Source organism: Mixophyes fleayi, chromosome 5 (genome assembly GCF_038048845.1).
Source record: "Mixophyes fleayi isolate aMixFle1 chromosome 5, aMixFle1.hap1, whole genome shotgun sequence".
In the NCBI taxonomy this organism is placed as follows: Eukaryota; Metazoa; Chordata; class Amphibia; order Anura; family Limnodynastidae; genus Mixophyes; species Mixophyes fleayi.
The window spans coordinates 27,840,865-27,867,801 of record NC_134406.1 but is presented as its reverse complement, the minus strand read 5'-3'; the positions used below and the strand labels follow the sequence as shown (position 1 = coordinate 27,867,801).

The following is a 26,937-nucleotide window of genomic DNA, read 5'->3' as shown; positions in this document are numbered from 1 at the left end:
AATAGGAGAAAGGTAACATTCTCCTTTACTGCTGCTGCGCCATAAATAGCTGAAGGTGCTGTCTGCTCTTTCAGCAATTCTCATTTGCATGTTGCCAGGCAACAGCTATTCACTAATTACTACACTATAGTACATACTGTATATGTATAGTACCGGCCCATCAGGGGCTGGCTGGGCTGGGGGGCATCTGTCCCCTAGGCCTGTATCATAGTGGGCTACCTTGGGCCGACTCACTGGGCTACAGGCATTCATTTTCCTTTAAAATTTTCCTAATAGGCTGCTAGCCTCGCCCCCAGGCCTAAAATTTGCCAGCCAGCCACTGCTGCCCATGGCTTAACTGGTGGCAACTTTAACCTTGTATAACCTGTGCTGTTTCTGTGGTTCTTAACCTGTTGCAAAGGTCATCAAGTGTAACATCTTAATCTATTGGAACGTGCTTGAAATGTAACTAGTCAGCCCTTTGTCCTTTTCCATTACTTGAGTTGAACAATTAATATGAATGAAGAACTTGCGTAAACTATTTTCTGCAGGTTTTGTGGGAATGACCGGTATCTGTGAGGCCAAAGTACACGTCTGTGTCTCCCAAGACATCCCAGTTCTGTCAGTGCTTGGGGAGAGCTGTCAGTGCCTCAGGAGAGCTGTCAGTGCCTGGGGAGAGCTGTCGGCAGCATGCTTTCTCCAGGCCAGGGTACTGGGCATTTTTTAGCAGCACTATTAATGCTTTTTGGACTAATATGTCAGCTTGGAGAGCCAGTGAAAACGAGGCAGAAAAGAGATGCGTACATTGACCAGTAAGTGTTATTATGCTTCCATTGAAACTATAGAGATGTATAACTGTACCACGCTATTTAAATGGGGCTTAGGCTACTTGTGGCCCACAAACTGGTGTGGAACTACAAGTCCCAGCACTGCACTTTCAGCCGCTGGCTGGTAGGGAATGCTGGGATATGTAGTTCCACAGCAGCTGGAGAGCCATAAGTTACATTAATCTAAATAAATCATGTTTTATTATGTAGCAGCTGACACTTGTTCTACTGCTGCTTCCTAGTCTGATCACAGTGCTGCGTTTGTCATGTAACATTGTGGTGCAGAATACGAAAAAATAAATAAAGTTAATATTTTGCTTTATGGTTATAACACGGGAGTAGCTGAATGGCAATTAATAAACTCTTTATTCCCTAACAGGCCTCGGATGTCCTCAGAAAATGGAAATTTAATATTTTCAGTGAGCCAATCAAGAAAAAATATAGAGTTTAAGACCAGTTCCGATGGGAAAATTAAAATGAATGATCATGATCTCACTGACTGTCTGACTCAGGTAACCAGATATATCAACTTAATCATACATGTGTTACAAGGACACACGGTAGTATATATTGTTGGGGGCGTGCCTTTGTCATTTATAAGATACTGTGCAGTATAACACACTGATCGGTGCGAGAGGGGCGACCGCCCATGCATAATTTAGGTTAAATTATGCATAGATTATGCATAATTTAGGTTAATTTGGTTAAAATTGAAGGATGGGGGGTGGTCGTTTTCCTTCTTGGCCTGGCTGCTAAAGTTTCAATTTTACGGCTCTGAACACACATATTCATCATCATCAACATTTATTCATATAGTGCCAACAGATTCCGTAGCGCTTTACAATTGGGAACAAACAGTAATAAAACAATACTGGGTAATACATACAGAGAGGTAAGAGGGCCCTGCTCGCAAGCTCACAATCTATGGGACAATGGTTTGATACACAAGGGTAAGTGCTACATCATATTGAATATTTGTCCAGCTAGAATGGAAAGGTTACAAAGTATTTAGAGGGTTGTTGTCTTGTGTTAGCTGTATAGAGGGTGGTAATAGGGTAACCTCGGGAGATTAAGAGGGTCGTAGAGGAATACTATAAGCTTGTCTGAAGAGGTGGGTTTTCAGAGAACGCTTGAAGGTTTGAAGACTAAAGGAAAGTCTTGTGGTGCGAGGGAGTTTTTGCAGTGTCATTAAACCTCTTCATGAACAGTGAGCCTTGCACCATAACACTTTACAACCCACCATAATAAAATAGGAGGAGCTTAATCATGAAACAATACTTTATTTAATACAGTTTATTAGTTCTATTGAATTAGTTGAATTTGGCTTAATTTAAAGGATATTCAAACGCTGCCATCCCACATACACTTTGTTGTTTATTTATACAGAAATTTTTCTTTTTTTTACATTTTTCCAGGATATCCTCCTATAACTCTTCTTTTCATTGTAAAATCTCTCTGTCTGGGGGAGGTCTGTAGCTGCCACTTCAAGGCGAATCTCTCAGCTGGAATGCATTTGTGCTTCAGCTCTCAAGCTCATTACCTAGAATGGGGTCATGTGATCTCAGAGTTAGAGCCCTCCCTTCATGTATAGAGGAAGGAGGGGAGGGGGTTTGTGCTGTGAACAAGCATGCTGAGAAGGGGGCACCTAAATCTGCATTACCACCTAGAAAACATTTTTTCAAAGGTGGCCCCTCCCCTTAGCCAGTGTTCCAATGGATTCTCCACCCCCAGCTGAAAAATTGGGAGGGGGGGGGGTGTGGGTTCGGTGAAAAGACTGATCACATGCAACAAACGAGAGATTGCGACTTGTGATTGGTCCTCTCCTCCACCTCTGCAGTCATATAAAGATGCTTCACAAATTTAAGTTGCCCCAGCAGAGCTGGTTGTATGTAGAAGCCTCGGGACTCCAGCTAGTGAGATTGACTTCCTTAGGTAAGCTTTCCTAGGTGGTAGTGCCTCTCTGTTCACTACATCATTTGTCATGATTGTGGTTGCCATATTAGCCACATGCCACTTAAGAAACTAATCATTAATAATAATTTGGAGAAAAAAAGGTAAGGAAGAAAGAACCACAGCATGGCAATGATGCAGAGTGGGACGTACCCCAGGTTGTGCATTTTACATGAAACCACTCTACATGCCCAGATAATGGGCACAGGCACATTCCACTTACGGTGAGATGGCTTCAGGACTTGCTTGGGTACAGTTATTAGTATCTCCCCCATCAGTGTTAAAGCATGTGTACAGCCTCTGCCATAAAATAGTATTAACTCACAAAACAAAATAAAAAATAGGGAATTAATCCTCGCTTAAGGAATTGTGGGATAACACAGGCAACACATTCCTTATATGTCTCTGTTATTCATCCAGATGTGGTTGTATAATTCACAAGTCAGAACCCAAAAAGTTACATGTATTACAGCTAATGAGATTGCATTTTTGTGTTAATGTTATAGAATGTGCGCAACAGTTGTAACATCAACACTATATGTAATATAAATATTGCGTGTACACAGAAATAAAACCCACAACAATATATTGGGGCCCAAAATATCCTCCAGACAATAAGAGGTTAAGTGAACTAAAAACTAATAGATCATTTTATTTTAAACAATATTTTAATACTAGGACAAATGATTGGGTACAAAAATGAAGGCCCTTGAAAGGAGATGTCCACTTTAGCACAACTCTTCTTAATATAACCTGCCCCCCTCCTCACCTGTGGACACCTGACCTGCTGGAAGATGGGACACTGAACGTCCTACAGCTGATTCTCCTGAAGGACTCCATCTGTTGTAATGCGGGGGTCAAGAGGAGCACAGATTATTTTTACGGGGGTTTGCCCCAAAAAATGGAGAAACCATCTAAGGAAAAAACAATTTAAAAATGTAAAATAAAATATGAGCTATCAGCAATAGCTAACAAGATAATAATAGCTGATAATAACTGATGCTGAATATTACAGCATAGTATGGATAATATAAAATAATTCACTTGAAATATACTTTACCATTATTTGAATCTAGTTCAAAGAAATCTGTTTCACTGACTATAATTTGACTGCTATGACAAACCAAGGGTTACATTTACTAAACTGCGGGTTTGAAAAAGTGAAGATGTTGCCTATAGCAACCAATGAGATTCTAGTTATCATTTATTTAGTACATTCTGCAAAATGACAGCTAGAATCTGATTGGTTGCTATAGGCAACATCAACACTTTTTCAAACTTGCAGTTTAGTAATTCTACCCCCAAGAGTCTTTATTACTCTGTAACTGTATAACTACAGCAGACAGCTCCATGTGGCTGGAAGTGAAGAGTGTAATAAAATTCAACTCAGATCACAACATTACTAGAGGAAATTCAGTTACAAATATTACCAAGGTTAGGAACTGGTGCTCAGGACAGGAAGAAAACCTTTAATTTAATTTAATGTTCTATAATTGATAGTAATGGTAGATTAGGGGATGAAGTCTATCTGGAACAATACTCCCTTCTGTGAAATATAGAGGGATTACAAGTCACCACAACAGATGTGTGACCATATAGAGCAGTGATGGCTAACCTGTGACACTCCAGGTGTTGTGAAACTACAAGCCCCAGCATGCTTTGCCAGTAGATAACTAGCTGATAGCTGGCAGAGCATGCTGGGACTTGTAGTTTCACAACACCTGGAGTGTCACAGGTTAGCCATCACTGATATAGAGCAATAGCCTGATAGATCAATGCTTTTATAAAGCTAATGGTACACGCGGGTGACTTTTAATATCATTATAGAATATCCTTAGGTTAGTAGTGCATTTCTTATTATATACTGTTTTAATGTTTATGCTTTCTATACTTTTTTATTTCATTGCACAGATCTGTGTTTTGGGAGAGGATTCTGTGACTGGTTGGATTGGGAGGGGCCGGGGGTTTGGGGGCCCGAGATGCGGCATGTAATATGCTCAGTATAAGAGCTAATGCAGATGTAGTAGAGAACAGCCGGTATTGTTCAAACACTGTATATAATCTAGTGTGAATTATAAAGTTATCAATGGAAAGACAAGGTTATCTGCCGCAGCTGTTGATACAAGTATTCACACCACGCCTATATTATATTATAACAATGTTCTGCAGGTTAACCCTTCCACTGTGCACTGTGTAGTTCAGATGCTCCTTACACCTGATAACCTAGTAGGTGTGTTTTGCATTCAGTTGTCCATTTTGTTGTATTGAAGCACCGAATCAGCAGAAAATATATGAAAATCCTATTAACAGTCCTCCTTTATTTCCAGCGTCCCTTCTTGCTCCCACAGTGCACTCATATATTAAAGTAACAAGCTCTATTACAAAGTAACACAGCTGACAGCGGTTTGTGCTCCCGGCTCTTCCTCCTCCGTCACCTCGCAGCTTCCTCGCGCTTTTCAGTAACATTTTTATAAGATAACCTCATTCCTTCAACAACACAACCAACATATTTCCTTATATTAAAAACTGTAGCTGCACTCCTAGTTCAATATACTATTCCATACTTACCAACTTTTACAGCCAGCTGTCCGGGAGGGGGCTCCATCTTGGGGGCTTGACCACGTGAATTGAGCCATTAGGCCACGCCCCCTGCCAATATTTGCCCATTTCAGCCTATCGGTGGGTGGTGCGGGCCAGGATGACGCATTTAGCCTCGCCCCCACACACTTCACAAACGAGGTGAGCTGGACCGACCCGTGAGCTTGCCCTGCTCTCCCGGGAGTCCGGGAGAACTCCCAAAAATTCGGGAGTCTCCCGGACATTCCGGGACAGTAGGCAACTATGTACTATTCTAGACCGTAATAATGCACTATGAAGTGGCTTCAAAATTAATAAGAAAAATATCAATAAGCAGAAACTACAATGACGACCGCATATGACCCCTTTGAGGGCTGAATGTGATCCCCAGGCCTTTAGTTAACCCCTACCTCACAACTTTATATTTGAGGTCCTGAGTGGGGTTTTTAAACTTTGAATACCCTGAAAGAAGTAAATAGCAAAAGTACTGCTAGGTGCTGAGTGCTAATATACCGTGTGCAAATTTTACCCCCTCTCTACATTCTTTTTGTTGAAGTCTTAAAACATATGTTAAAAGTGGACATTAACTGTATTACGGAAGATGTGTTTTTCTGGCAAAACTCCGAAACATTTTTGTTTTATTTTGATTTTCAGATACGTACAAATCAAGAAGAAATTGCTCAACTAAAAGCTACTGTTATTGGAAACAATCAGACTGTTACAAACCAGATTGCTCAATTTAACACAAAGGTACGGTGATTTTTGTACTAGACTGTGCTCTGCAGATTGGTGTCAATAGGTTATTATGAGCTAAAGAATACCCACTGAGTACACAAAGTGGAGGCAGCTATATACATGCTGCACGCCTCAGTGGTGTCGCTGGGTCCTAGAGAACGGAGAGGCTGCTCTCTCTTAAATCTTGGTTTCTCTCCACAGGGCTGGTGGGGGCAGACTGTACAGAAGAATACATTGTCAGTGTTAATTCTTCAGTCCTTTGTTTTGTTTTTCTCCTAGAATACAGAAGGGAGTCACCAGCACATTAGGGATCATGGATCCATAGGTATGAAAGTGCTGTGTGTGTTCACACAGGCTTCTGCCTAGAACGCTGGGGTGAACAAACATGATAAAAAAGGAAACTTATTTTTAGCTTTTGCTCATAGTGATCACTTTGACAGAGTCAACCGAAAAAACATAACTCATAACAGGGGTAATACTGCCTGTGTATTGTTCTTTTCTGTTACTTCAGTTCTAAGCATGACCCAAATTCCAAGCATGGATTATGTTAATGCAAAATGGGCATGCTAGAGTCTTGTTCAAACTCTGTTAGCAGGCGGAGGAATGATTTTGAAAGATTTGTATGGCTGTAAATACGAATCTCTGAAATAAAACACATGTATAGTACTGATCAAGGGTGCAACATTAAGCTTATTAGGGAGTGCAGTGACTACTGCGTCCGAAGGTGATGCGGGACTGGCACCTCCCTCTGCAGGGCCCCACTCCTTCCATCCCCCCCCCCCCAAGGCCTCCTCTGAGCAGGATTGGGTGCATGTGGATGACCGTGCATGTTCAGAAGAGCAGGGGCGCACGGAGGATTGTCGGGGGGGGGGGTTTCCCCCCGCCGACCAAAAAAAAAAAAACCACGAGAGAGAGAGAGCTGTTGCGCATGCGCAGCAGCTCCGTTTAGCCAGCGCTGTCCTATACAGCAGCCGCGGCGCTGTCTAAGAAGCGTCTGCGGCGGTGCTGTATACAATACAGCACCGCCGCGGATGCTTCTTTGACAGCGCCGCAGCTGCTGTATAGGACAGTGGCAACTTAGTTAGCGCAGGGGGGGTTTCTAGAGACTCAGAAACCCCCCCTGCGTGCGCCACTGAAGAGGTTTCCCACCCTACTATATTGAGGCCTGTGAGCAGGGTTGCCAACTCTGAAATAAAAACAAGCAACCACTAAGTGAAAAACAAGCCCAAACAATCCTATTTATGATACAAATATCAAGATAATATTAATAGTAATGGGATCTGTAGCAGTTTCTGCAGTTACAGTAACTAAAGATGAAGATTCAGGAGTTATAGCTGCACTTTAGGGGGTTTGTTTTCTCTGTACACTACAATGTATCCCTAGCTTTACACTATAATTACACACATCATGTTCTGTCTGGTCGCATATATACTCTCCATATCTACTGTATACAACGCTGAAGTTTACCTCCCAACACCTGAGGTCAGGACCACGTAAGAGACCAGTAGCGTCCTTACACTGACTAAAGCGTTATTATACACAAGGCAATAAAGTTTTTTGAAAAAAAAAAAATGTTATGTAGCCCAAAAACCCGCAAACCGCGACCACCAGAAAAAACCCACAACTCTGAAAAAAAACAAGCCCAATTCCGCTTGGTATAAGCGGAATTGGCAACTATGCCTGTGAGGTGGGAATGGTACTGCCACTTTTGCCATGAAGCGGTAGTGCACTATTCCATTCCTGGTAATGATTTCTGGAACTAGAGATCATCAGATCTCCTGTGGTTCTGTTTACTCAGCAATGGTTGACAATAGTTAATATTTTACTGAATCTGTTCGTTTTGGTTTCTTGTTGAAAAAGAGAAGGTTATTCAAGTGTACCCGTCAGCTACATAGAGTAGACACAGCCATTTGGTGTACTGAACCAATACTCAGCCTATCAAAGCATTATAAAACTTTTATTTGTAGGGTGCCACAAACACTCAGAAGCGTCGGCCCCATGCTACGATGAATTGTGAATCATGTATGTGAAATTAGTTCAGCCCAAAAAAATGCCTCCGCTGAGTGTAGGGTACAGTTTCACTTTAAAAGTATTTTTTGACAATAGTTTTATATTGTAAATAGGTTCCATTTGTTGTGAAATTTTACATTAATATCTAATGTGTTGTGTTTTTGTTTGTTGCAATTCCACTTCCGTCGAATGTTACCCATTGTCTGGAATCCTGTTATCTGTTTGCAGATTGATTTAAGACCCACAAAATGCCCCAAATGCATCAAATTTGGAACTACACCGAACTCTTTCGTTCCTCTTCTAGAACACATGTCTGGATTGCTAGAATAAAAAGCCCAAAACTTCCCCTTAGATAGATATTGTGCAAATGGCTTCCTTCACTAGGTATAGGGGACAGGGGGACTTTAAATGGCCCAAGAGGGACACAGAATATCTGTCACCAGTCCTGATTTAGAAATGTGGAACAAAATAGCTACACTCCCCATCCACCCTCACCCCAAACTATATCCATTTGGAGAGATCATGACACTCTTTAACATCAAGACTGTTCGCTTGTATGGCTTTCTAGATGCATTTTGAATAACCTGCCCTTGAATTATTATTATTATTATTATTATTATTATTAGTAGTAGTAGTAGTAGTAGTAATTGACTAAAAGTACTCTCATTCTTTATATGCTGCTTATTTTTTCCCTCTAGTTAACCAATATTGAAAACAGATTTCAAAGTTTGCAAGAGGTAAGAAAATGACCGGACTGTCTTATGCAGATGCAATTTTTTTTTCATACCTAAACTGATGACATCACACACGTGTAAAAATATTGGGGAGATTTCAGTTGTCAGTTTCTTTAGTTGTCACAGGGCACCTCAAGTCAATGACCAAACAGATGATTGATCAATTAATAGAGCAAGCAAAATTCATGTTCAGTCATCTGCTCAATGTGTATTAATGCACTACAAACATTTATCATTGTAAGTTGTGTGGATGATGCTGTGAAATCATTTGCAGGACAACATATAAGGAGCTTAGAAAGCTGTGTGTGTGTGTGCGTACCTTTAAGATGAGATATGCAACATTTTAATATTTGTTCCGCAAAATATTTTCCCTTATTCCGTATTATACTCCAAAATTTGACACCTTGCATCAACATAATATGGCCTTAAGTGTTCCCAGTCTTCCATCCACTGCATGAAAAACATTATATAAATAAAATTATTATTATTAATATTATTATTATTATTATTAGTAGTAGTAGTAGTAGTAATACTTTAATTAATTTACTGTTGTCTCAGCTCTATTCATTGAGACACGGACACCCTTAGGTAATTCATACACGAACAACTTCTTGTTGAAAACAGCGCTTTTGTTGTTCCATCACAATAACACAGCGTACACCTTCCGTCAGGATGACACCAGGCAACCTATCACTGGCTAGACATAATCCTCTTGTCTGGACACCGGGCACTGTTTGACATTGGTCACACTGATCAAATGTACAGTACAGGTGTAAATACCATTAACCCCCTCCCTTTAATCTAATTTCTTCATTAGACCATCTGTGTGAGTACAGACTAGGAGTCTTGCTATTTAACCCTGTCTGCAACCTTAAGCTGCAGATTCCCTGGGATCTCACCTTTCTCTATGCAGGAGAGGTGTGGAAAATAACCCTCTTTATTGCATCATATATTATAGAATACACCAAATATGAATTAACAAATACAGTATGAAATGGCATTCAGATGGATGGGGAAGCAGAACTTTAAGATTTTATTCTGGGAATTTTATACTGCTATAAATTTACACCATGTAACATGATTAGCATGAAATTTGCTGCCATAACTCTCATCTCTACTTTAGAACTAATGCAAACTAACATCATATAGATGCACCAATCCTGCACTTTGAAATTGTGCTCTTGTAAAAATGTGGGACTGTGTTTTTTCCATCCGGTGATGGTCAATGTGACAAAACGTTGGCATTCCTTAACCCACACATTACCAGAAAGCATAACTAATCTGTACGTGCAGTGGAACAAGTAGGGTTCTATACAGTGGTATGAATACCTCGCAACATGTCATATCCTGGCAGCTTAACAGGGGGCACAGTCACTGCGTGATGGGGTGTGGTCAGACCCCCAGAGGGCTGCATAGCGCTGTAAAGTGCTACGCTGCGCATTAGATATCTCGCATCCCCCAACATTCCCTCCCCCCTCCAAGGGACAAACTTGTCCCCGGGCGTGACATCAGGACAGAGCCCTAAAATTAGCAGGCATGTTTATGCCATACCGCAGCTTCTCCTGTTGCCTTCATTGTAAAATGAAGGCAAAAGTTTCCAATCACCGTAAAGAAAAAAACGGGGGTTTCCTAGTGCCTGGAAACCCTCTTTGAAGCCTGGGGCACTGTATAATTGAGGTGGCTGGACCCTGCCCCCGCTTCACACGGCTCTGCTTGAAAAGGGAGAGCTGCGTGCACCTAACAGTAGTGCACGCAACATTGCCCATGTATATTATGGGAATAGGCAGTGTTGGAGAGCAGCCAAGCACTGTCTAAAATTATAACCACGCCCCCATGCATGCTGGTCATGCCCACTGCGACATGGTGTGGAAACCCCCCTCTACAAATCCTGCGTTTGCCCATGCATTCACGTACATTCCCATTACATTTTCCATTCTGCAACTTCTATATTTCCACTTTGTCACTGTGTATGTGGGTATGTGTGTGTTACTGAGTAACTGTGCTGTGTAGTTTGAGATTCAGACCATGGGTCTTTTGAAAACTTAGAAGTACATAAGCAATTAATTGATGACTCATGTTACCTGCACATAAAAAAGGTATCTGACCATTATCATGGCCCCTGTAAAACTCATTGAAAATACAGCCTGCATTCGGTGGGCTACACATACCTTTCTTTTAATGTTTGTAAGATTCTAAATCCTTCAAAAAAAATCTTTTATAGTGCAATTCATTTTACACTCATTGTTGCAATGAAATACAATCAAGTCAGGTATTTTACTGGTCCTGAATTAATTACTAGAAGTAAAATCTATCAACATATTGTTAATTATATGTATATATTTACCTATTATTACAGACCATCACCCGGAAGGTGTGTAACAGTAATCCGTGTCAGAATTCAGGAACGTGTTTAAACCTCTTAGATTCATTCTTCTGTTTGTGCCCCAGTAATTGGCAGGTAAGAAAACAAACTGATTGTCTCAACCAAATTAATGATATTAAACTTCCAGGCTGCATAGAGTCTAGGATATCAGCTAGTAATAGCTTGTAATGATCATTCAAATGATGGGGCCGCGCTATAGTAAGATGGTCATATAATATGATTGGCTTACTCTGGTGTTAGAGAAAGGCACTCTGTTATACTATGCATTAAGTAGCAGTAATATATGACAGAGTCTCTTTTAGATGTTGAAATGATGGAAGGTATTTAGGTCTATGTCATGTAATATAAAATGTCTGTTTTTTTTATTTTTATTGGGTTGACCGATTTGGCTTGAATCAAAAAAACAAAATCCATACATACCCATCCAAATATCATCACATTGACATGGAGTTTGGTTTAATAATAACTGGGTAATGCTGAAAGTACAGATGACAATCAAAAGCATTGTGATAAGTAATTGGGCTCATAATGGAACAATGAGACAGTTGTGATTATTTTATCAGAAGCCAATTAATTTTCCTACATTCTTTTGGATGGTGGGAGCAAACAGGAGCACCCGGAGGAAACACATACAAGATAGGGCTTTGGTTGGAATCGAACTCATGACTGCAGAGCTGTGAGGCAGCAATGCTAACCACTGTGGCTCTTTGAACAGACATTGGATCTTGCATGCAAAGATGAAGCCTTAGAGTGTTTGGCAGATGTGATATACAATGATAAATATATGTGACTGCTTTCAAGTGGTTGCATACATATTCATGTACATTACCCTTATAATGTGGTAACCATCACAAGCGGAAAGTCTGAATGATGATCCCATGAAACTCATGCTTGGGGCAGTTCTCACCCATCTATATACGGGGTATCACACAAGATGCGGGATTAACATGAGTTTGCATTTATTTGTGTTTATCATTTAAATCCATTGAGATCACAAGATTCCACAGGTTTGCATCTTGTTGTTTAAACTATACAGAAAATAAACGCTCAGAAAGAAATAAAGTCATCTGTCCATATGAAAAAGTAGCTGGAGATTATATATTAGTGTGACATTCCACTGTCAGAAATGACAAGTTGTGTTACAGCAATAAGCTGAGCAATAACTTACACTCTCTTCCTGTATGCACCTGAGATACATTACATTCAACAAATCTGGAGGTAAATGTATCAAGATGAGAGTTTTTCGTCAGGTTTGAAAAACCAATCAGATTTCAGCTATCATTTATTTTGTACATTCTACAAAATGATAGCTAGAATCTGATTGGTTGCTATAGGCAACATCTCCATTTTTCAAACCCGCCAGAAAACTCTCAGCTTGATACATTTACCCCCTGGTGTTAATCTCTATTTATAAATTATAAAAGGTCTAGATTGAATGGACCTATCTACTATATCTACTCTTTATTGATTTTATACTTTTATTTACAATTTATACAGTCTATTTTCCAACAACAACCCACATTTAGTCCACATTCTGTTATAACTAGGTACCAGCTTATATACTAGATTTTTCCTTTATATATCAATTATTATCTATGTATGTATTTCATAGGCAAACCGAGGGGGTTTCCTAGTGCCAGAAAACCCCCCATCAAACCTGGGACACTGTATAATTGAGGTGGCTGGACCCTGCCCCCATCTTCACACGGCTCTGCTTGGAAAGGGAGAGCTGCGTGCACCTAACAGTAGTACACGCAGCATTGCCCATGTATATTATAGGGAGAGTTGGAGAGCAGCCAAGCACTGTCTAATAATACAGCCACGCCCCCATGCATGCTGGTCACGCCCACTGGCAGCGTGGTGTGGAAACCCCTCTCTACAAATTTTGCGTTTGCCCCTGTATTTTGATTCTGGTGCTCTGTTAATTTAGCCTATCAGAACCAGTAACAGCAGCATTATGCTAGTAGTGATTATTTAGAGCCATATTTGCTTGCTGACTGCAGACCCCAGGACACACTAAGTTTTCTGTGCAGTGTAAAACTATAACGATTGCTTCTCATCTTACTGGTGCATAATGACATTGCTCGATACCTCTTTGCACCACATATACCCCCACTGCAGTAAAACAATTGTTAGTAAGCTGCTTCTCATTCCGCCTCCATGTCTGTGACGAGGGGCAGAGTTGGCATTGAAGTTGCTCACATAAGAGAGGCTGTGATAGACTCACCTTCTTACATCACCCAATCTTCTCAGACGCATTTTAGGATGCATTTAGCGACACCTGGCGTACTGAGACTGAGATACACCTGCACCCAACCAGCTTATAAGCGCAAAAGTTAACATTTGTTTTTATAGCAAAAAAAGTATTTGCCATTAGGTTTAATTTAAATGAACAAACCCTCTATAACACTGCCGTATAATCCTCCTTCTCATGTACGAATGAAAGTAGCAAAAAATGTGTTCTAAAATATCCCTGCAAAATCATATAATTTAGGCACAAGCATTGAAGAAAGCTCCAATGGGCTTCAGGGGTCAATCTCCAACCAGCCAATCAGAAGTGGCTAGCTAGCGCAGCCGACTGTTATCATTATCAGCATGAATGTTCACCGGCCCTCAGGCATCCACAAGTGATAGGCATGTATGCGTCTCTCTGCGTGACTGCCTAAGTTATGCGCCCACCCCCTTACTTTATTTTTTGTAGATATGCACTGTATAAATTTGAATATTTTACTCTAAACAAGCGGCCATATGCCCAAATCAGCATCAGCCTTGTAAGCTCTATGTGCAGGGCCACAACCCCAGCTCTCATTAGAGAGTCTCCGGAATGTGAGAATGCAGTTGGATAACACAGAGGGCATTCTATCATGTGGCATTCTACCGCGTGGCATTCTACCGCGTGGCATTCTACCGCGTGGCATTCTATTGCGTGGCATTCTATCACGTGGCACTCATGATTGGAAAGCTACAATGCAAGAACTAGTGAGAGATTTCATGTGTGGTAGAGGAACATGACGGTGACTTTGAACTTTTCCCTGTCCGAGAACAGTGTGTAACACATACCTGCCAAATTGAATTCCGGGAGATCCCAGGCAGCTTGGAGAGCAGGAGGGGGCGGGACGCGATCAATCGCGTCATTTTGGCCATCAAATAGCAGTATGCGGGATACTTGCCTGTTCTCCCGGGAGTCCGGGAGACCTACCGGATTTCGGGAGTCTCTTGCCGGAGTTGGCAAGTATGACTGTAACATCCATATAGCCCCAGTCTAATCATGGTCAAATCAGGACTAGAAGCTGCTGACAGGTAGATGCACTTGAAAGCAAATCCCTGATTCTGTTATCTTAAGTCAGAGATCTGAGTGGTACATTTTTACACTCTCTGCCAGCTTTAGCCTCACAGTTCACACTGACAAGTAAGTGACATTACTGCATATGGATCTATAGCTATACCCTAGGTAAACATACCATGTGTCTTCATTATCCAGGGCCCTACTTGTTCTGATGATGTAAATGAATGTCAGAATTATGCTGGGACCGCACTGGGATGTCACAATGGAGGTGAATGTAAGAACACACCTGGAAGCTACAGGTAAAAGCTGCTGTAACAGAACTGGTTACTGAAATAATAATACCACTAACCTTCTCTATTAGCTTTACAATTAATCCCAATGGGTTTATCAGATAAGCATCTGTTAGACAGGGCCTGATTATCCAATAGGCTGACTAGGCTGCAGCCTAGGGGCGCAAGACTTTTGGCGGGTGCAAAATTGTTACAGGGAGAGGTATAAACTGAAATTAATTTTAAAAAACAAGATAATAGTTGTTCTCTAAGTAAAAAGATAACTTGAAAGAAAAATGTAGTAAGGTTTTAATCTTGACGTATTCCCGTGGTAAATGCTGAAGACAATGAGTCACCCTTGAATGGGCACATGAGGATAAGCGAGTAGGAGAGACAAAGATGGCGGCGGGCGCCTCAGTTCACCCTCCGTAGCGCTCGTTCATATACACATTTATGGGTAGTGGGGGGGAAGGAAGCTGGAATTTAAATTAAGGATGAGATGGTTTTTCCTACTGCGTTTTAGCCTGGATGGCAGGCTAGGGGGCTGCTATAAGTATATTAGCCTAGGGCGGCCTGAACCCTCCATCAGTACTTAGTATTAGAATACAATGTCTGTGTACACTTTACAGATTGTGGATGCTTTATATACATAGTGGGTACTAAGTAAAAAAATGTTTATTTTTTTTTTTAATTGGAACAGTGAACATTACGAAATTTGAATTCAACATTCGTATGGAAAACCATTAAAAATACTATACAATGTAGCCATTTAAGTTTGAACAAGCTTTAGTATGTTTGATCCGGTTTGAACATATCGTTGAACCTGTTCGCCGTGCTTGTGTTTAGCTCAAACTTTTAGTCAACCTAAGGTTGGAGAATATATTACTAATTTTTGAACCTTAGAGATGGTTTCTCGAACTGGTTGGTGAACCAGTTTGATATAGACCTAATTACAATCCTCTGCGGGAAAACGGGTAAACTTGCGTGTATGCACAGCGTCACTCTTCTTTTATAGTCCATCCTTCTTGTTACAGGAACTTTCACATTTAAAGTTGAAATAGGCCGAGGGGTGAGAGGAGAGCGACATGGATCCAATATGGCAGCATTGGTCCAATACACCCCCTGGGGTCCCAATGGATCCAGATAATAGCTTATTCAAATCATTTATAATATAATTTTAGTTTATCATTGAACTTTAACCAAAACAAAGTTTTTTAGTCTTAGGTGAAGTTTTTTTGTTGACTAATTTTGCCCATAGAATCCCCCCCCCCATCCACACACCGTGTAGTCACAATGTATGAGCTGCAGGGGACAAAAGAGAATTGTTTATTGTACTGCATTGCTGCACACGTAGAAAGGTGACAGAGCCTCGTTAATCAGGTAATTGTTACCTGCTGTGTGTTGTCTGTTGCAGCTGCTCCTGTACCCCAGAATGGTACGGACTCCAGTGCACCTCCAAGTATGACGACTGCAAACCAGGCTCCGCAGTGCTGTGTGTACATGGGATATGTATAGATTTAGACAGAGTTCAGGAAAATCAGGTAAGCAGTAAAAGAAATGTGTTTCCAATCTCAGGCAGAAATTTTATATTTAATGTCTATATTTATAATTTCCAAAAGTTTGTTCTCGGTATGTAATGTAATTTAATAATAATCAGATGGATACATCTGAAAATACCTAAATGTGGCGTCTAATTAAATGTGAGATGTAGTGTACAATACCTGAGCATGCACTTTCATGCTCTATGTGCAACACCAACATTTAATTAGGCACAGTAGACATATACATTGTTATTACTGTTTATTTATATAGCACCAATCATATGTCACAGCGCTGTACAGAGTATGGAATCATTCCCATCAGCCCCTGCCCCGTTGGAGCTTACAAACCTATCACACACACACACACACACACACACACACACACACACACACACACACACACTGGGGTACATTTTTGTTAGAAGCCAATTAACCTACCAGTATGTTTTTGGAGTGTGGGAGTAAACCCACACAAACACGGAGAGCACATACGAACTCCATACAGACAGGGCCCAGGTTGGAGTCAAACCCATGACCCCAGCGTTAGAAGGTAGCAATGCTAACCACTGTGCCATCGTGCTGCCTTCCAATACAGGTATCTGAACAACAGAGGCATCTTATCCATTAATAACCAATTAATAACTAGTTCATTATATATAGTGCTAAATTTGATTGTTGAACGTGCAACGTTTATCGAGAGCTTTCAGAAAAGCTGGATTTATCTGACACCCTTAAAGTCAAGTCAAGAGTTGTAAGATAATGCTCCACTAGAGATGTGTAACTTGGAAATATAATTCTAAGGTTCACCAGCAGTTTATGGGTTTCAACCTGGTTTTTGTATGTTTTGATACTAATGTCTTGAGTTGTGAAAGACTATTATGCACTATATAGTAGCTTAATTGTCCGCCTGCAATGAATGGGTCCCCTCCTCCTGTACAAGTCACGCGCTCCCAGATAGCTGAGGTGAATCGATCACTGGATGCGTTTTTCACGCACATTCAGTTTTTTCTTTTGCCTTTGTGAGAAATCATATTTACAAACCGTATAATAATTGTGGTATGCTGGAAGTGGGGAGAAGAACATGTTTTCCTTTTTTTGTTAAATACTGTAGCAAAAGAAAATATGCAACTTAAACCTATTTGATATTTCCAGAACAAGTCACAGTACAATGACCAACTGTAACTTGGAATTGATACATTGAAATGGTTCCTGTTGTAAGTGGGTTGTTGTATGTAATGTGTAGGGTGAGGATTATCCTCTATGGTTCTCATTCATTTTGTAGGAGGTAACAGGTGAAAATATTAGCTCACAAATGTTCCATCTATTAGAAAAATAAATGGAGATGTGTTAAAGGCAATTGAAAACCCATAATCGTCATCATCATCACCAATTATTTATATAGCACCACTAATTCCGCAGCGCTGTACAGAGAACTCACTCACATCAGTCCCTGCCCCATTGGAGCTTACAGTCTAAATTCCCTAACACACACACAGAGACACATACACACACACACACTAGGGTCAATTTTGTTATCAGCCAATTAACCTACAAGTATGTTTTTGGAGTGTGGGAGGAAACCGGAGCACCCGGAGGAAACCCACGCAAACACAGGGAGAACATACAAATTCCTCACAGATAAGGCCATTGTCGGGAATTAAACTCATGACCCCAGTTCTGTAAGGCAGAAGTGCTAACCACTAAGCCACTGTGCTGCCCCAAGGGAGAAATCTCTGGCCAAAGGAGTTTAACAAGAAATTGAGAGGGTCTAAGCCATGATCACTACCAAAGCGACCCAACCCTCTATAAATTGATCATAAAGCCGCAGACTTGTGATTGTACATATACACACACACATACACTCACATACTTTCTCACACATACACACTCTCACACACACACTCACTCTCGCACACACACACATACACACGCTCACACATACACACACTCTCACACACATATACACACACACACACACACTCTCTCTCTCTCTCTCTCTCTCTCTCTCACACACACACACACACACACACACACACACACACACACACACACACATACATACTCTCTCACACACCACCACACACACATTTATATGTGTGTGTGTGTCTTTGTGCCTCTCTCAAACACTGGGGCTATATTGAGTTTCAGTTTTCTAAAGGTAGCAGTACAAGAAAATCTATTTGCTTTCTATTGGCACAAATGATCATGTCTGATATATTTCTTACATCTTTAGAATTTAGGGTAGCACACTATCCTTTGTTAGGGTAGTTTTACAGTTTGTATTCATTTTACAATTAAGGATTTGGTTTAGAGCTTGGCTTAAATTTAGGTATAAAGCAATTCCTCTAGCATCAGGTATTTTCAGATATAATACATGAACTACTGTTAGAGCTATTAAAATCATTGGGATTAAGGTGTTGGTTAGTATTTTTTTTTATTTGCCCTAGGAGATCTAAGGTCATGTTGAAAATAATTTGCATTAGGAAATTTCTTTCTTTGAAACAAAAAACTGTTTAGAACCTTTGTTTTCCAGGATCCATTACTAGGAAGTCTAGAAACCATTTTGTGTCGCTTTATTTAAATATCCTTGTTCCACTCTTATGCAAATGTTTTCCAAAAATCATGTTAAACTAACAGAACCACATAATGCATCCAAATATCCTACTGCATTTATGTAAGGAGACTCAAGTAATGTCTATTACAAATATAATTCCAGGTATACAACGTGAATATATATTACATGTGTTAATATTTATATTATTTGTGTTCCTTAAACACTGTGGTGTGTATTGGCAGCCCAGGTACAGCTGTGTCTGTGATGCGGGATGGATGTCACCCGATGTAACCCTGGCATGTAATGCGGATATTGACGAATGTGGGCTGCCTAATCCTCCTTGCTCCCAGAATCCTCCAGTTCAGTGTTTTAACACCTTTGGATCCTTCACCTGTGGACCTTGCCCAGCAGGTATTTGCTGGTCTCTAAACCATACATGCTAACTTTTAAGAGACCCGGAGAAGAAGTCATGTGACAAGGTGTAGGAGGGGGCGTGGTGACATCATCGCGTCACCATAGCCCCGCCCCCACTGTAAAATGCCGAAATTCACGACATTGAAAAGTGTGTGTGGGGGGTCTTAATGATGCGATTAAGCCCTGTCCCATCCATTCAATTTTCGGCGAATGCGGCAGCTTTGCCTACTTTTCCGAGAGTTCGGGAGGACTCCCCGAAATTCGGGAGCCTCCCGGGAATTCCGGGAGAGTAGGCAAGTATGCTTTAAACTGTGAACACTGAAAATACTTCGGATATACCCATTATTATCCACTGACCCCCAAGTAACAAGTTATTATCTGGTTAACATAATATGCTTGTAGTCAATTATAATGCTCTATTTTTCTTATATTTAATGTTGGAGATGTCTTTAAATGAGTGATCAGATTTTTAATCCCACTGGTTATTGGGAGTCTCAGCTTTTTAATGCCTTGAGTCAGTTTGGTTATATATCTGGCCCTGGTACTTTTATACGTATCATCTGCTTGTAGAAATAATCATTTACAGTCAGCTAACTGATCATTGTTACTTCCTGCCTACACTTGTATAAATAGCTGTATAATTCAGAGTGCAAGTTGTTAACCACACATTGGAACAGACTTGTATGCAATTGACACGATATAGTGAAAAACTATTCTTATAAAAATATTTATCGATATAGTTCCTATTTTTGATGCACCATTGTGCAAAATGTCAATATTTGCAAATGCCGTATACATAGTCTATAAATAGATCTGACGCTGATGTCAATTCGTTCTGCTCTATGTTGTGGTTGGGGTACAATAATGGAAACACTTGGGGCAAATTTTGCTCTCAAATACTGAATGAGCCAAATATTACGCTGAACAATATAGAGAATTCTGCTCATCTTTAAATTGGGGTATATTTCCCACTTTCCACTTACTATCTATCTTTGTCTATATAATTACTTGCCCTACTTCCCTCATTCACTTCCCTATGCACAGCTAACCGCTGCCTGGCTGACGTCCAGTTTTATTGCCAGGGAATGGTGAAAATACACTTTAACTAATAAAGCTGTAGTGAGACAAAAGATTTACTTTGATAACAGTAAAAATAATACACACAGACTTAATAAATAGGAATTTTACTAGATAGGAGTCAACAAAAATTATGTATAATTTATTCATAAGCTATTTATAAGCAATGATATAATACTAGAACAAAAAAAAATATTTTATCCGTTAACAGGTGGCAACACATAGACAAAGGAATAATTGCAAAGAGTAAGCACTGAAAGTAAAAGGGGAAATGATCTAAAAATACCATACTTTCTAAAGCACAGATTTACATTGTTTATGAAAACCACAGAATACAAAGAAACTTTAGAAGTTTACAATGTTTTTAAATACATTTTCTATACTACCTGTTTGGTTTACTGTATGTAATATTTACATATACCGTATTTCTCCATGTATAAGACGCACCTGTTTCCCAAAAATTTTGGGTCTAAAACCTGGGTGCGTCTTATACAGGGGTAGCGGGGATGCAGGGGGGGGCAGCGTTACAGGGGCAGCGGGGGGGATCGAGGGGGAGCGGGGCAGTGTTACGGTGGCAGCGAGGGCGGATCCAAGAGGAGGGGAACAGGCAGAGAGTGTCAGCGGGGATCCAGCAGGCGGGGACAGGCAGAGAGTGTAAGCGGGGATCCAGCAGGCGGGGACAGGCAGAGAGTGTCAGCAGGAATCCAGCAGTCGGAGGACAGGCAGAGAGTGGCAGCGGGGATCCAGCAGGCGGGGACAGGCAGAGAGTGGCAGCAGGGATCCAGCAGACGGGGACAGGCAGAGTGGCAGCGGGGATCCAGCAGGTGGGGACAGGCAGAGAGTGTAAGCGGGGATCCAGCAGGCAGGGACAGGCAGAGAGTGTCAGCGGGGATCCAGCAGGCGGGGACAGGCAGATAGTGTCAGCGGGGATCCAGCAGTCGGAGGACAGGCAGAGAGTGGCAGTAGGGATCCAGCAGACGGGGACAGGCAGAGTGGCAGCGGGGATCTAGCAGGCGGGGACAGGCAGAGAGTGGCAGCCGGGATCCAGCAGGTGGGGACAGGCAGAGAGTGGCAGCCGGGATCCAGCAGGTGGGGACAGGCAGAGAGTGGCAGCGGGGATCCAGCAGGTGGGGACAGGCAGAGAGTGGCAGCGGGGATCCAGCAGGTGGGGACAGGCAGAGAGTGGCAGCGGGGATCCAGCAGGCGGGGACAGGCAGAGTGGCAGCGGGGATCCAGCAGGCGGGGACAGGCAGAGAGTGGCAGTGGGGATCCAGCAGGCGGGGACAGGCAGAGAGTGGCAGCGGGGATCCAGGAGGAGGGAGACAGAGGCACAATGGCAGTGATTGCAGGAAGAGTGTGCTACCCGGCTGCTCTGATCACAATCAGAGCAGCCAGCCATTACACTCTCCCTGCCTTTTTTGACAGCTACCATAATATTTTTTATTTCACATTTCGGGGCCAAAAGTAAGGTGTGTCTTATACATGGGAGCGCCTTATGCATGGGGAAATACGGTGTATATGTATGTGTATATATATATATATATATATATATATATATATATATATATATATATATATATACATACAGTCATCAATACTTAAATGAATGCATACTGAGAAATATTCAGTAGAGTTTTAAAGTGAGGGTGTTTGGTGCAGAAGCTTCTCCGTTCTATGGTATACAAATTATTTTGACAAAAGTTAAGGGGATCTTGGAGTGGTGGAGATTTACTCCAGTGATATTTTTGTTTACAGCAAAAACTGGGGAGTGTGAGGCTTGCTGTGTATTTAAAAGCACTTTGTGTGAGGAGCATCCTGTGTGTCCTAATAAAACATGATAGTTCATTGTAAATGTTGAATGTTCCAGTGGGTGATCAGCAGGAACCACCCAAGTCCTGTGGTCATTTAAACCACCTGTTGTAAATGTTGTAATGATAAAGTTTACTCCTTATACGTTGATATTCACCCACTGTGGCTCTTTAAAGGTTGGCTGGGAAATGGATACAGCTGTCAAGATATTGACGAGTGTGAGACGGACAATGGTGGCTGTTCTGTGGCCCCACTGGTAAAATGCATGAACACTATGGGCTCCTATCACTGTGGCCCCTGTCCGCCAGGTAATTCATTGTGTCCTGAACATAATACTGTGATTGTCTTAGTCACATACTATATAGCACTGAATATATCTAACTATAACACTACCAGGTTATGAAGGAGATGGATGGACGTGCCGGCAGCTAGATGCCTGCTCAGTGAGTAATGGAGGGTGTCATCCTCTGGCTTCATGTGCTCCAAGTGAAGGTAATGTTACAAAATAATCTAAAACATTCTTATGTTTTTAATGCAAAGTTTACAAAATGTTTTAATTTACCTAAGGAACATACCAGCACCCCATAATTGTATTAAATAAGTTTATTTGTATCCAGGATCAGATGTAACAATGTACAGGAGTGGCAAAGCCTTAGAGGCAGCTCTGTTCCTGGTCAGTGCATCTAGGGATGTTTTGTGTATATTTATGTTTGGCCAGGGGTATTCCACCCCCTTCTGCTACCCGACTCGGCAATTGTGCATTGCTGTCCCACACTGCTCTGTTTAACAGTCACTAATTAGGGGAGCGAGCACGGGGACTGACGTGGTGAAAGGTGTAGGGCTTGGAGAGGATGAACAATTGCTCTACCTCTTCATACTCCTCTTATACTGTCCATCACCGGTCTACAGTTATTGCAGAAAGTAGGAGACTCCTGTCACTCTGTGCTCCTTCTGCATCAATAATAGCAGAGCACCCTACGATCAGAGCCTTGGCGGAGGTGGGGAGAGGCATTTTGGGGATCAGTATTAGCCAAGATTGTTCTTCCCATGAAGAAAGGTGAGAACCTCATGTGCGGTGGGACCATCCTGACCTCACCCTTCCCAGCTAATACTACATGGAGGCATCGAGCCTCCAATGATGAAAATCCAAATCTGTAAAGTATTAAAGTTGACATGTTAAATCCAGATACATATACATGATAAATTGGTTTATGTGGATTCGTATCTTCTCTCAGAGGGTCTTCTGCCAATCTGTGTCTGTCCACCTGGATATGCTGGGAATGGATACGGGGCGAGCGGCTGTCTATCTGTCAGTGACATCTGCCAGAAACACAATCCTTGTGTGAATGGAGTATGCAAGGTGAGTTATTACACCCAATATTCCACATCAATATGGATATTCATGTACATAACTGGGTCATATTCATCATCTATCATTGAATAGTATGATCACCCATCTTTAAAACTGCTATTGGCTAATATAGTTAGAATTTTGTTTATGTTCTTCTCTTCACTGAATTTAGAATATCCCCATATACTCAATTCACTAAGTATTAGCAGAGTATGGATAAGCTTTATTTTTTCTTCCAACCACAATATGGCTGCCCCTTCAGTTTTGAGGTCATGGGTACACTATAACACCCATTTTATGATGGACCAGAAACCTTATAGATGTGTCACTGCTATATCAGATTGGTTTTTCACACTACGATAAATTCATATTTGAACAGAGGACACTTGCCCTTCATATGATCATGTCATGTTAGCACTTGTGGATCACCCCTTAATTAATTACATTGTTTGAAATGTTTTAATAATGCACAATAAGGTCAAATATTACAGATTCCTTATTATACATTTGTCTCCTATAATACATTTCGACACAATATATAGGAATCCCATACATGTTTTAAAAATGTATCTAAAATGAAGATATTACAAAGATTAATATACAATATGTCTATAATGATAGTAAATTTGAATAAAACAAGGAAAACAATTAATACACCTGTGTTATATATCTTAAATGTGTTTTGAAAACTAAAATAGCTGGTGTTATGTTTCAATAAAGTCTACTGGAGGCAAAATATGATAATTGTAATGAGAATGTATGATCGGCTTCAGAGGAAATATTTGGGGGATTGTCAGTGTCTGCGCAGTGACACTGCTATAGTACTTTTACAAATTTTATATTGTTCCATTGTTGACATAGTCTTGGGTGGCACAGCATGGTGAGGACAAGGTGAAAAGTGGGGGAGGGCATAATTACAAAGTTCTGTGCCCAAATTAGTTACACCAAAATATTCCACCTCGGCACAACATACGGAATGTTCTTTATTCCAAGGTTCTACTCAAAAATAAAACCCACTTCTTTCGTATCCTCTTGGCTCTTCTGCCAGACCATTCTTGAGCAGCATATAATTGATCCTGATCCATTCATTTTATTCTCGCATGTCCAGCCCGGCGTATCCAGTTATATATGTGAGTGTAATTCAGGATGGACTGGCTCCAATTGTACAGATAACATTAATGAGTGTTCCAGCAATCCGTGTCAGAATGGTGGAAGCTGCATGGACAGGATTAATAGTTACACGTGTAACTGCACCAGTGGATGGACTGGATTCCATTGCGAAACTCAAACACAAGGTATGCAGCTGTTTTACTGTGACCAGGAAAAATAAAATTATATATATATATATATATATATATATATATATATATATATATATGGTATAATTTAACACTTACTGTTCATTATAAAGCAGGTAAATCCAGGTTGACATACAGGTGTGGGATCTATTGCCTGAAATGCTTGGGACATTGAGTTTTCTGGATAAGGTTTTTTCCCCCATAATTTGAAGCACCGTGCCTAAAATATACAAAATGACAAATAATTGTGCCCCAGCTATCACCTCCTCCTCAAATTATAGTTACAAGGGATATGTGTAACTTCATTGGGGTAGGTTCTGGTGTCATTGTGGGTGACAGATACAGGGCCCTCTTAAGAACATCTTGGGCCCCCGGGCAGAGCAGTGCACCGGGGCCCCTATATATACAAAAAAAAAAAATATGATTATATATATATGGGCCCTGCAGCCCAGGGGGGCCCGTCGGAGGAAGCCCAAAAAAAAAAAAACCTGAAAAAAGAAAAAAAGACAATACTTACCTTGCGGTCAGATGGCGATCCGGCTCCCTCCCTGGTCTCCTCCTCCGTCGCGCTCCGCAATGGATGTCGGGCGGGCGTGATGACGTCACGCCTGACATGCACTGTGAGTGTGACGGAGGAGGAGACCAGGGAGGGAGCCGGATCGCCATCTGACCGCAAGGTAAGTATTGTCTTCTTTTCTTTTTTCAGGTTTTTTTTTTTTGGGCTTCCTCCGACGGGCCCCCCTGGGCTGCAGGGCCCCCGGGCACCTGCCCATTGTGCCCTATGGGAAAGACGGCCCTGGACAGATACAATATCTTACATTTGCTCAGAGGGATAACATACATCTATGTCTAGTATATACATTCCCTGTGCTAGGCCAGTTAAGCACAGGAAAGTTTTATTGTCCCCTTAATATACAGACCTATGCTACCACTTTATTTGTGCAAATGAGCCTATGTGTCTGCCAAGAGCATAGGTTGCCTAGTGTTTGATTAAACATTAACTGCTATCTAAATGCCCTTATCCAGAGCTATCTTACCTAATAAACAAAGACATTTGTTTGGCGAAGAAAGGTCACAAAATTTTATTAAAAATAAATTAAAGTTGTGGCAAATAAAAAAACCAACAATCAGAAACCGGCCGTTCCAACACCAAAATTGTGGCAACCAAAAAAGTACTTGGACACTTCTAGCCACTCTCACTTATTTGGCTCAGGCGCTAGGACCCGCCGTAAAGGCAGTGCCCCATAACTCTCCAAGGGGGAGTGTTACTAACGAAGAACCTCCCATTTAAGGGAGAGTGCTCCACCGTCACAGACCACCACCTCCATACTTTCTCACCTTGTTGTTACCACCATCTTGGTCAGTACATACAGGCTTATGTGTAGAAAAAAGAGCACTAGCCGGAAAATAGGGGTGTGATGTCACACAAAATAATTTGCTCTTTTGTACATGAGCCTTGTTCTATGTTCTGAAGTTGTAATCAGTATTACTGCTATAGATCACATTGGAATAAGACTACTTTGTGAGAGGCTTTCTAATACAGTTTTTTTGGGTTTAGGTGGCTTATTGTGGTACGTGATGTTATTGAAAGTAATACCGTTAAATATTTTTATTTTGTCCAGCTTGTGGAGGCGTTTTGAGCGGTTTAAATGGGACATTGAGTTACCCCAACAATCCAGGCAATGAATCGTATGGTGACCTGATGAGCTGCTCCTGGGTTATAGAAACTGAACCGAACAAGGTAAGGACTAATAAAAAATATTTATAATTGAACAGATGCAGATGTTTCAGAAAATGCAGGGTAATTTGAGGTATCATATATAATTTGAGCAATGGCTTCCACTCAGCCTGTGTGCCACAGGGATAGGTGTTGTAACAACATATTGCTCCTTGTAGACGATTTATTAAGAATCTTGTCAGAGATGATATATGAGTCGATCTGATTGGAAGATGGGAGCAGGGGAACCACCCAGTGCTTTGATATTTAGTCATAAAAAAATGGAAAACCAGAAGAGCACTTGCTGTCATTTTGTTCATTGGACAATCTCCTGTTCAAGTCCATCCAATGACAACATCACACCCACAGCTCGGAACCTTAACCTGACACATGCATACAATAGATTCTGTAGTTCCATATTTCCAT

General features: G+C 41.2%; 1 protein-coding gene across 1 annotated transcript in view; it reads left to right on the top strand.

Moving 5' to 3' along the window:
• Positions 1-669: 669 nt before the first annotated feature.
• CUBN (cubilin) overlaps positions 670-26,937 on the top strand; it is a 184,331-nt gene continuing 158,063 nt past the window's right edge. The window contains exons 1-13 of the mRNA XM_075211910.1: positions 670-791; positions 1,186-1,318; positions 5,988-6,083; positions 8,777-8,815; positions 11,169-11,270; positions 14,677-14,780; positions 16,165-16,291; positions 19,088-19,256; positions 22,322-22,453; positions 22,542-22,637; positions 23,381-23,505; positions 24,605-24,791; positions 26,417-26,535. Coding sequence (XP_075068011.1) covers positions 670-791; positions 1,186-1,318; positions 5,988-6,083; positions 8,777-8,815; positions 11,169-11,270; positions 14,677-14,780; positions 16,165-16,291; positions 19,088-19,256; positions 22,322-22,453; positions 22,542-22,637; positions 23,381-23,505; positions 24,605-24,791; positions 26,417-26,535 — 1,551 coding nt within the window. The remainder of the gene's footprint in view (positions 792-1,185; positions 1,319-5,987; positions 6,084-8,776; positions 8,816-11,168; positions 11,271-14,676; positions 14,781-16,164; positions 16,292-19,087; positions 19,257-22,321; positions 22,454-22,541; positions 22,638-23,380; positions 23,506-24,604; positions 24,792-26,416; positions 26,536-26,937) is intronic.